The following is a 12,131-nucleotide window of genomic DNA, read 5'->3' as shown; positions in this document are numbered from 1 at the left end:
ACCAGAATGATAGCACTAGGGGCATGCCATTTGGACTAGCTCTCTGAATATGGAAGAAATATTTGTAAACTTCCAGTTCTCTAGCAGCACTTCTATGTTTACGGACATTGGAAGATTGACAGACTATTAACTCAGCATCATCAAAATTAAGGCGTTGTCCCCACCCTGTGTGTGCAGACTGTGAAACAATATACACCCTTAGTTTCTGAGCTACTTAGATGTATTTTAATCCCATGCATTGCATTTTCCCTCTTGCCATTATGGTAGAAGTGGGAAGACAGGTGAAAAGTGTTCACTTAGGATCTCAGATGTACCCTCTGTCTCTACAACATGTCTCCCTTGTGGGCTGTAACCATCTTTACCCTTCCTGTGTCCCTCCTTTCGGTGTTTATTTGTTTATGCAGTTTCAACTTCTGTAAGACCATAAGATATAGGAGCAGAATTAGGCCATTCAGCCCATCGAATTTACTCCCCATTCAATCACGGCTGATTTTTTTTAACCCCATTCTCTCGCCTTCTCCCCATAACCCTTAACCCCCTTACTGATCAAGAGCCTGTCAATCCCTGCCTTAAACACACCCAATGACTTGGCCTCCACAGCCCTCTGTGGCAACGGATTCCACAGATTCACCACCTTCTGGCCGAAGAAATTCCTCCCCATCTCAGTTCTAAAGGGATGTCCCTTGATTCTGAGGCTGTGCCCTCAGATCCTGGACTCTCCCACTGATGGAAACATCCTCTCCACATCCACTCTATCCAGGCCTTTCAATATTCGGTAGGTTTCAATGAGATCCCCCTTCATCCTTCTGAACTCCATCGAGTACAGGCCCAGAGACATCAAACGCTCCTCATATGTTAAGCCTTTCATTCCTGGGATCATTCTCATGAACCTCTCCTTAGATACTGGGCCCAAAATGGCTCACAATATTTTAAATGCGATCTGACCAACGCCTTATAAAACCTCAACAGTTTATCCTCGCTTTTATATTGTAGTCCTCTTGAAATGAAAGCTAACATTTCATTTTCTGTCTTTACTATTGACTCAACCTGCAAATTAATCTTGAGGGAGGCCTGAACTAGAACTCCCAAGACCTGTGCACCTCCAATTTCTGATCCCCTCCCCATTTAGAAAATAGTCTACACCTTTATTTTTCCTGGCAATATGCATAATCCCTACGCCGTATTCCATCTGCTCCTTCTCTACCCACTCTCCAAACCTGTCCAAGTCTTTCTGCAGACTCCCTGCCTCCGTGACGAAGTGCAGACAGAGTCAATGGAGGGGAGGTTGGTTTGTGTGACGGACTGAGACGTATACTGATTGATAAATGATCTTGCAAGAATAGTCACTTTAGTTTTTTAATTTTTAGTTAAATGCTTATTATTAACACACTGAAACTGTAGCTTGAATAGTTACAAGGCTTTTCTAACCAGCTGAGTTTTCTAGGCTAGCAGCTAAATCGTCGATCGTTGGAGACTGAGTTATCTGTAATCAACAGCAACCAGTTGGTGTTGAGAACATGCAGTTCTATTAGAGATAGGTACATGGCGTTCCTGGAACTATGGGTGGTATAAAGTGAAACAGAGTTCATCAGGATCACGTAGAATAATATCATTAGGAAGGAATTAAAATATTAATGTGGGAAGATGAAAAAAGGCTAGTCATTTGGAAGGTTGAATTGAAAGACCTGTTGCTTTTGTTGCAAAGTGTTCTTTGTGACCTTGATATTTGCTGTAAGTATGCATTTATTTTAATAAACTTTATTTGACTGTCTACAAGGACTCTTTCGTAGCATGTACACAAAATAGCATAATTAACATAATTAACAAAATAGCATAATAGGTGTGTAAGTATTACTTTAAGGGAATGAAGGATGTGGAATAAATCAGAATGTGTAACAATGAAGACGAAAGCACTGAGATTGACTTGCCATCTGTGGCCAAGTCGTTGAACTTCCTCCAACACTACTTTGAGCTCTTGATTCTGAAAGATTTGGGGTCCATGCTGAGTTGGCAGAGGGTTGGGCTTGTTGGATTGCTGACACCAGGAGGTTTATATCATTGAGGACTTGAACCTTCTGCATTCTGTAACCTTCCTCCACAGCCCTCGGGACGCACAGAGTTTGACTGATCATCATCCTGTCAAAGCAATCAAGATATCAGTGAAATTTCATGTAGGTAAGTTCAGAGAGTTATACAGCACGGAAAAAGGGCCTTCAGCCCAACTTGTCCATGCCGACCAAATTGTCTATCTGAGCTACCCCTATTTGCCCGGGTTTGGCCAATATCTCTCTAAACCTTTCTGATCCATGTACCTGTCCAATTGTGTTTTAAACATTGTAATTGAACCTGCATCTGCCACCTCCTCTGGCAGCTCGTTCCAAATACTCACCACCCTCTGGGTGAAGAAGTTGCCCTTCCGCTCCCCTTTAAATCTTTCCCCTCTCACTTTAAGTCTATGCCCTCTGGTTTTAGACTCCCCTACCCTGGAGAAAAGACTGTGACCCTCCACCATATCTATGCCCATCCTGATTTTATATATCTCTAAGTCACTCCCCAGTCTCCAATGCTCCAGAGTAAAAAGTCCCAGCCTATCCAACTTCTGATAACTCAAGCCCTCCAGTCCCAGTAATATCCTCGTGAATCTTTTCTGTCCCCTTCCCAGTGTAATGACATCCTTCCTGTAGCTAGGTGACCAGAACTGTGCACAATACTCCAAGTATGGTCTCACCAGTGACTTGTGCATTTGCAGCATCACATTGCAATTCCTGTACTCAGTGCCCTGACCGATGAAGGCCAGTGTGCCAAGCACCTTCTTCACCACCCTGTCTGCCTGTGTTGTCACTTTCAGAGAACTATGTACCTGTACCCTGAGGTCTCTCTGTTCTACAGTGCTCTCCAGGGCCCTGCCATTTACTGTGTAAGTCCTACCCTGGTGTAACTGACCAAAATGCAACACCTCACGCATGTTGAAAATGGGAATTGGCACTGGCTTCTTCTCTGCTTGTTCTCCTAGTTCTGTGTATAAAAGATTGTGGGGCGATTTCCTAGAGTATTTTTTCGGAGCACTCACTTATCAGTGTGAATCAGTACACTGGAAATTTCAGTGCATTTCCCTTGTGCAGCTGGAGTGTAATTCACACTGAGGACGTTGAGGGCATGCCCGATCTCATCTGACAATATTATCTGGTGTTAAAACCACAGGGGAATGAAGGTGTTCGCAGTTCTACACCCCTGTGGGTGTTGATGAAACAATGGAAATGTCAGACAGGTGCCAAGCATTCAACTGTGCAGCAAGCTTAGCGGAGTACAGATAGGGTGGGCGGTCACAAGTCTTTTCCCCAGGGTAGGGGAGTCTTAAAACCAGAGGGCATAGGTTTATGATTTAAAGAGGACCTGAGGGGCAAGTTTTTCACGGGCTATATGCAACGAGTTGCCAGAGAGGAAGTCTTAAGAGGCAGGTACAATTACAGTGTTTAAAAGACATTTGGACAGGTACATGGATAGGAAAGGTTTAGTGGGATATGGGAGAAACACAGGCAAATGGGACTAGCTCAGGTAGACACCTTGTTCAGCATGGACCAGTTGGGCCGAAGGGTCTGTTTCAATGTTATATGATCCAAGGCTCTAAGAATTTCAATTGAAGTTGGTTGACTATTGTCACATGTACCCAGGTACAGTGAAAGACTTTGTTTTGCATGCCATCCATACAGATCATTTCATTACAACAGTGCAGTGAGGTAGTACAAGGGAAAACAATAACAGAATGCAGAGTAAAGTGTTACAGTTACAGAGAAAGTGCAGTGCAGGCAGACAAATAATGTACTTGAACAATGGAACACCTAACTATAGGAAGGATATCAGTAAGATTGAAAGAGTGCAGAGGAGATTTACTAGAATGTTGTCGGGTCTTCAGGATTTGAGTTACAGGGAAAGATTGAACAGGTTAGGACTTTATTCCTTGGAGCGCAGAAGAATGAGGGGAGATTTCATAGAGGTTTACAAAATTGAAGGGTATAGACAGAGTAAATGTGAGTAGGCTCTTTCCACCTAGATTAGGAGAGATAAGTACGAGAGGACATGGCTTTAGGGTGAAGGGGGAAAGGTTTAGGGGGAACATTAGGGGGAACTTCTTCACTCAGAGAGTGGTGGGAGTGTGGAACGTGCTGCCATCTAATGTGGTAAATGCGGGCTCACTCTTAAGTTTTAAGAATGAATTGGATAGATACATGGACGGGAGAGGTCTGAAGGGTTACGGACTGGGTGCAGGTCAATGGGACTAGTGGAATAAAGTTTTGGCACAGACTAGAAGGGCCGAATGGCCTGTTTTCTGTGCTGTAGTGTTCTATGGTTCTAGCGTTTTAACATAGACACAAGATTAGGAGGTGGTCATTTAAAACCAAGGTTCATAGGAATTTGTTCTCACAGAGCGAGGTGAATACCGGGGCTCCTCTGCCCTAGAGGGCTGAGGAGGCTGGATCACTGGGGCTCTCAATGAGTGGGTTAGGTCAGCGGTGATTATTTTGAGTGATGGACAGGATCGAGGGGCCGAGTGGCCTACTCCTGCTCCTATTTTCTTATGAACCCTTGGACCTGTAACCAAGCAGTGAGGGCAGAAGGAGGGAAATGGGCAGTCCTTGCTTTTACTGTGTATATGGGGACACAGGTTGTGATTAGCTTCAAGAGCACCTGCTTCAGACATTGCTAACTATAGGTACTCTCTGAAAAATTAAACATAATCAACTGCAAATGCTGGAAATCTGAAATGAAAACAAAAGGTGGCCACTTCTGCTGTATGTTCTCCACCTATCATATTGCATGACTATTTCTGCTCTCCATTCGTGCTGGGAATATCCCTGCAGACAGAAACACAAGAAGCAACACCACTCTCCAACGGTGCATTTACACATTTGATCCAGTCCCACATTAACACAGATATTCCCTTTGTCTTGTCCATCTCTTCCCTGCGTTGAAATTACCCTTGTGTCTCTTTCTGACAAAGGTTCTTGAACTGTTAGCTCTGGTTCTCTCTTCATAATGCTGGCTGAGCTACTGAGTGTTTCCAGCACCTTTTTATTTTTAAATAAGCACTTCTTCTGTACTTATTGCTGATTGGTATTGGTTTATTATTGTCACTTATACCAAGGTCCAGTGAAAAACTTGTCTTGCATACTGATCGTACAGGTCAATTCATTACACAGTGCAGATACATTGAGTCAGTACAGAGTGCATTGATGTAGTACAGGTAAAAACAATAACAGTACAGAGTAAAGTGTCACAGCTACAGAGAAAGTGCAGTGCAATAAGGTGCAAGGTCACAACAAGGTAGATCGTGAGGTCAGAGTCCATCTCATTGTATAGGGGAACCGTTCAATAGTCTTATCACAGTGGGGTAGAAGCTGCCCTTAAGTCTGGTGGTACGTGCCCTCAGGCTCCTGTATCTTCTACCCGATGGAAGATACAGTACAAGGTAAGACATCATCTATAATTTAACCCTAAAACACAGGATCCAGGGAGAGTTAGCTAACCGGATACACAATTGGTTCGATGGTAGGGAGCGGAGGGCAATGGTGGAAGGTTGTTTCTCAGACGGGAGGCCCGTGACTAGTGGTGTTCCCCAGGGCTCTGTGCTGGGCCCGCTGTTGTTTGTCAGCTATATCAATGATTTGGATGAGAATGTACAGGGCATGGTTAGTAAGTTTGCAGATGACACGAAATTATGTGGTGTCATAGAGAGTGAAGAAGGTTCTCAGGGTTTACAGAGGGATCTTGATCAGCTGGGTAAGTGGGCCGAGGAATGGCAAATGGAGTTCAATCCAGATAATTGTGGGGTGATGCATCTTGGGAAGTCAAACCAGGGTAGGAATTATACAGTGAATGGTAGGGCCCTGGGGAGCGTTGTAGAGCAGAGGGACTTAGGAGTACAGGTACATAGTTCTCTGAAAATGACATCACAGGTGGACAGGGTGGTGAAGAAGGCATTTGGCACGCTGTCCTTTCATCTGTCAGGGTCTGTGATGTTATGTTGTTGTACAAGATGTCTTTGAGGCCTCACCCGGAGTAGTTTTGGTCACTCTGCTATAAGAAAGACATCATTAAGCTGGAAAGAGTTCAAAAATGATTTATGAGAATGTTGCTAGGGCTTGAGGGTCTGAGCTATAGGAGACGTTGGGCAGGCGATGACTTTTTTCCCTGGAGCGTTGGAGACTGAGGAGTGACCTTACAGAGGTCACAATGCTTCGAGGGGACATGGGCCAAATGTAGGCAAATGGGACTATCTCAGGAAGGCACGTTGGTCAGTATGGACCAGTTGGGCTGAAGGGCCTGTGTAACTCTATAATGAGAAAGGCAGCCAGCACTAATCTCTGGCACACAACCTGGCTTCTGGTTGCTGTCTAGTAACCAACATGGCATTGTTACATGGCCTTACATTTATTTACCTGAATAGGTCAATGAGCTTCCAATAATGATCCACAGTCACTTGGTATTGGTATTGGTTTATCATTGTCACATGTACCGAGCTACAGTGAAAAACCTCTGTTTGTGTTGCACCCAGACAGATCATTCCATACGTAAGTACATTGAGGTAGTAAAAAGAAAACGGAATGCAGAATATAGTGTTGTACTTACAGAGGAAGTGCAGTGCAGGTGGACAAATAAATGCACGGGCAGCAATAAGTAGATTGGGAGGTCAAGAGTTCAAGAATTCTTTTTTTAGTATATGAGAGGTCTGTTCGAGAGTCTGATAACTGTGGGGTAGAAGCTGTCCTTGAACACAGAACGTAGAACATTACAGCACAGTACAGGCCCTTCAGCCCACAATGTTGTGCCAACATTTTATCCTGCTCTAAGATCTATCTAACCCTTCCCTCCCACATAGCCCCCCATTTCTCTATCATTCATGTGTCTATCTAAGAGTCTCCTAAATGTCCCTAATGTATCTGCCCCCACAACCTCTGCTGGCAGTGCGTTCCACACACCCACCACTCTCTGTGTAAAAAACTTACCCCTGACATCCCCCTTATATCTGAGTCTGGTGGTATGTGTTCTCAGGCTTTTACATCTTCTGCCCGATGGGATGGGGGAGAAGAGAGAATGTCCGGGGTGGGAGGGGTCCTTGATCATGTTGGCTGCTTTCCTGAGGCAGGGGGAAGTGTAGTCCATGGAGGGGAGGTTGTTTTTACATAATGGACTGAGCTGTGTCCACAACTCTCTGAAGTTTCTTGCAGTCTCAGGCAGAGCAGTTGCCATACCAATCCGTGATGCATCCGGATAGGATGCTTTTTATGGTGCATCTGTAAAAACTGATGAGGGTCATCGGGGACGTGTTGAATTTCCTTAGCTTTCTGAGGAAGTCGAGTCATTGGTGAGCTTTCTAGGCCGCTGCATCTACATGGCTGGAACAGGAGAAATTGTTGGTGATATTCACACCTAGGAACTTGATCCAATTAGTTACTATTTCAACTAATCTCTATTGGATTCATCAGGAGGATGAGGCGTTAACAAGTCCACCTTGAATATCCTTGACCAGCATGTCCTTTTCTAGATATTCAGAGGCAAAGTGTGGAGCTGAAGTGTTCGATGTTGTACTCACTTATTTTACACTTCCCCTTTTATGAATATTGAGTCCTGCTATCATCTACCGCAATCATTGTTGAGGTGATGTTACAGCTCTATAGAACTCTGGTCAGAGCACACTTGGAGTATTGTGTTCAGTTCTGGTCACCTCATTATAGAAAGGATGTGGAAGCTTTAGAGAGGGTGCAGAGGAGATTTACCAGGATGCTGCCTGGATTTGAGAGCATGTCTTATGAGGATAGGTTGAGTGAGCTAGGGCTTTTCTCTTTGGAGAGAAGGAGGATGAGAGGTGACTTGTTAGAGATGTACAAGATGATAAGAGGCATAGATCGAGTGGACAGTCAGAGATTTTTTCCCAGGACGACAATGGTTAACACGAGGAGGGCATAATTTTGAGGTGATTGGAGGAAGATATAAGGGGGATGTCAGAGGTAAGTTTTTACACAGAGTGGTGGGTGCGTAGAATGCACTGCCGGCAGAAGTTGTGGCGGCAGATACATTAGGGACATTTAAGAGACTCTTAGATAGCCACATGAATGATAGAGAAATGGAAGGCTGTGTGGGAGGGAAGGGTTAGATAGATCTTAGAGCAGGATAAAATGTTGACACAACATTGTGGGCCGAAGCGCCTGTACTGTGCTGTAATGTTCTATGTTCTATGTCAATGAGCTTCACAGCCACAAGCTGGAATGTCTTAGCACCATCAGAGAGATAGAACATGGAAACAGGCCCTTCGGCCCACTGAGTCCATGCTGACCATCAATCACCTAATTTTCACAAATCCTCCCCTAACCCATTGTATTCTCCCTATATTCCCAACAGCTCCCCCCACCCCAAGATTCTGTACTCACCTACACACTGGGGGCAATTTACAGCGGCCAATTGATGCACCGACCTGCCGGTCTTTGGGACGTGGGTGGAATCAGGAGCACCTGGAGGAAGCCCACTTTACTCTACCTGTGCGATGTACTTCTGTGTTTCTTTCAGGGATGGCTGGCCAGAACATCGAACTCAGTGAATTTGACTTTGGGGATGAGTTTGAAAATTACACTAATGGAGAATACCCATTAGTTGATCTCGCCATCGCCCCTTGCACTCCTCTGGTTAATGGAAATTGGATCAACATCATGTTGGCTGTTGTCTACAGCCTGGTGTGCTTCCTCGCCGTGACGGGGAACCTGGTGGTAATGACCGTCATACTTTACAACCGACGCATTGCATCATCTATTGACATCTACCTGCTCCATCTGGCCACGGCAGACCTGCTCTTTGCCCTCTCTCTGCCCTTCTGGGCAGTAGATGCCATATCAGGGTGGGTGTTTGGTGATGCCATGTGTAAGGTTGTCAGCATGTTACAGGAGGTGAACTTTTACAGTGGGATCCTGCTGCTGGCCTGCATCAGTGTGGACCGTTACCTGGCCATTGTCCACTCTGCCCAGTCCCACAAGCAGAAGAGGCCGTTTCTGACCAAACTGGTCTGTGGTGTTGTGTGGGTGATGGCAGTTCTTCTGTCCTTACCCGTTCTCTACAAGGGCGAGTTTATTTACTCCGGCAGGACCCTGTGTTATGAGACCCTCGATGGTGAATCAGCCGCAACCTGGAGAATCACCACCAGGTTCCTGCGTCACCTCATTGGGTTCCTCATCCCACTGGGGGTCATGGTCTTCTGCTACAGTGTCACCATCCACAGACTGTGTCAAATGAAAGCACTGCAGAAACAGAAAGCCATGAAGCTCATCATCGCCGTGGTGCTTGCTTTCTTCATTTGTTGGCTGCCCCACAACATAACCGTGCTCATCGACACTCTGATGAGGAGCAAGCTCATCGCCGAGACTTGTGACAGGCGCAACCACATCGACAGGGCTCTGTCTGTGACCCAGAGTCTGGGATTCCTGCATTGTTGCATTAACCCAATCTTATACGTGTGGATTGGAATAAACTTCAGGAGGAATCTGGTCAATCTCCGAGCTGCAAAAGAAACTGTCAAACCAGGTGCCTCATTGCAGTGGGGAGGAACTGTATTGTCTTCTGAGTCTGGAAGCGGGGGAGTGAGATTGATGGGATTGCTCTGAGAGCCAGCATTGACTCGATCGGCTGAATGGCCTCCTTCAGTGTTGCGAGAAATAACATCGAACAGTACAGGTCCAGGCCCTTCAGCCCGTGATATCTGTGCCAACCAGGGTGCCAAATTAAACTAATCCTATCTGTCTATACATGGTCCATATCCATCCATTCCCTGCATGTTCACGAGCCTGTCTAAATGCCTTTTGCACTGCCCTATCGTATCTGCCTCCACCACCACCTCTAGCAGCCCGTTCCAGGCACCCCCCGCTCTCTGTGTAGAAAACTTACCCCAGACATCTTTAAATTCTCCCCCTCTCACCTTAAAGCTTTGTCCTTTGTATTTGACATTTTTACCCTGGGAAAAAAGATACCGGCTGTCTAATCTATCTCTGCCTCTCATAATTTTATAAACTTCTATCAGGTCTCACCTCAGCCTCTGAAGCTCCTGAGGAAACAATTTAAGTTTGTCCAACCTCTTACAGCTCATACTGTCTAATTCAGGCAACATCCTGGTAAATGTCTTCTGCACCCTCTCCAAAGCTTCCACATTGCTCCTGTAATGGGGCGACCAGAACTGCACACAATTCTCCAAGTGTGGCCTGACCAAAGTTTTATACAGGTGCAACATCACTTCCTGACTCTTATGCTCAATGCCCCGCCCAACAAAGGCAAGCACGCCATACCCTTCTTTACCATGCCATTCACTTGTGTAGCCACTTTCAGGGAGCTGTGGGCTTGCACTCCAAGGTCCCTCTGTACATCTATGCTGTTAAGGGTCCTGTCATTAACTGTGTACTTTCCCCTTACATCTGACCTCCCAAAGTGCAACACAACTTGCCCTTCATCTGCCATTTCTCCGCCCATAGCTGTAACTTATCTTTATTGCACTGTATCTTTGCCAGCCTTCTTCACTGTTCACAACTCCACCAATCTTTGTGTTGTCTGTAAACTTACTAACCCACCCACACTAACCCAATCGACACTTTCATAGAACCATAGAACAATACAGCACAATACAGGCCCTTCGGCCCACCATGTTGTGCCAACCTTCAAACCACACCTGTCTATCTAACCCCTTCCTCCCACATATCCCTCTATCTTAAATCTTAAATCTTTTCATCCAAGTCATTTCTATGTATATATATATAGAAATGTTATCTCTTCAGCAGTGTTACACAACAGTTAACACTTCAGGCTGATGACCCTTCCCCAGAGTTGTTCTTTGATTACAAAATATTTTGCAATTTGAACTCGCATTTCCTCATTTGTCACCCACAAAGCTTCTGATAATTTTGAATAATTGTGGTCGCCATCTCTTTCCGTGGGTCAATCTGAAATCCAGTGTGTGTTTTATCCAAAGTAAGACTGCACTCTACATCGTGACAGGCCAAGTGAACATGATCCCCTGTGTGTTCAATAAACATTTTGTGCCTGTTTACTGTTACACTTTGCAAGTTCTGTCAGGATGCCTCTGAAACCAGCTTGAACTGATAATCTTGTTTGTTATTGCAATTAATGGCATGTTGCTAATTTATAAAAGTAATTAATAAAAGTTTGCTTTGTTGATTATTTGATGACTATTAATAATTATGTAGTTTTTCTGAAATGTGCACTTAAGATTAAGATAAGATTTCTTTATTAGTCACATGTACATCAAAACACACAGTGAAGTGCATCTCTTGCGTAGAGTGTTCTGGGGGCAGCCCACAAGTGTCGCCACACTTCCGGAACCAACATAACATGCCCACAACTTCCTAACCTGTACGTCTTTGGAATGTGGGAGGAAATCGGAGCACCCGGAGGAAACCCACACAGACACGGGGAGAACGTACAAACTCCTTACAGACAGCGGCGGGAATTGAACCTGAGTCACTAGCGCTGTAATAGGGTTACACTAACCGCTACACTACATTGGCATCACACTTTAATGTTGCAAAATATCTATAATGACGGAGAGTGCAATATTATCCTGGCCCTGAACCATGAAAATTTTTAATTTAATCCCTGATTTTGGATGAGTTAATTCAGGGTGAGGTCATAACTACTTTTTATATTCACTGGAATTAACACCCATTCTGAGTTCGTCCACTGAGAGGATGGGAGTGAATTGTACATGACAGATATCCTTCTTCATATGACTAGTTGCTTAACTTTGTGTTCAGTTCTGGTCGCCTCATTATAGGAAGGATGTAGCTTTCATAAGTTGAGGGATCGAGGCCACGAGGTAATGATGCAGCTCTGTAAAACTCTGGTTAGACTACACTTAGAATACTGTGTCCAGTTCTGGTCACCTCATTATAGGAAGGATGTGGAAGCATTGGAAAGGGTGCAGAGGAGATTTACCAGGATGCTGTCTGGATTAGAGAGTCTGCATTGTGAGGAGAGACTAAGGGAGCTAGGGCTTTACTCTTTGGAGAGAAGGAGGATGAGGGGAGACATGATAGAGGTGTACAAAATATTAAGAGGAATAGATAGAGTGGACAGCCAGCGCC

General features: G+C 44.9%; 1 protein-coding gene across 3 annotated transcripts; it reads left to right on the top strand.

Annotated features, from left to right (window-relative positions):
* The first annotated feature begins 1,634 nt into the window (after positions 1-1,634).
* On the top strand, positions 1,635-11,273 carry LOC127569701 (C-X-C chemokine receptor type 2-like). Of its 3 annotated transcripts, none has more exons than XM_052014514.1 (3): positions 1,662-1,731; positions 2,102-2,175; positions 8,563-11,273. In XM_052014514.1, the coding sequence occupies exon 3, from the start codon at positions 8,565-8,567 to the stop codon at positions 9,645-9,647; it is 1,083 nt and encodes a 360-aa protein (XP_051870474.1). In that variant the 5' UTR covers positions 1,662-1,731; positions 2,102-2,175; positions 8,563-8,564; the 3' UTR covers positions 9,648-11,273. The 3 variants fall into 3 exon arrangements, with proteins under 3 accessions (XP_051870465.1, XP_051870474.1, XP_051870482.1); XM_052014522.1 differs by having other exon boundaries at positions 1,663-1,731; positions 2,102-2,171; XM_052014505.1 differs by lacking the exon at positions 2,102-2,175 and having other exon boundaries at positions 1,635-1,731.
* Positions 11,274-12,131: the final 858 nt, after the last annotated feature.

This window comes from Pristis pectinata, chromosome 1, assembly GCF_009764475.1.
Source record: "Pristis pectinata isolate sPriPec2 chromosome 1, sPriPec2.1.pri, whole genome shotgun sequence".
In the NCBI taxonomy this organism is placed as follows: domain Eukaryota; kingdom Metazoa; phylum Chordata; class Chondrichthyes; order Rhinopristiformes; family Pristidae; genus Pristis; species Pristis pectinata.
This window is presented reverse-complemented; position numbering and strand designations above follow the sequence as displayed.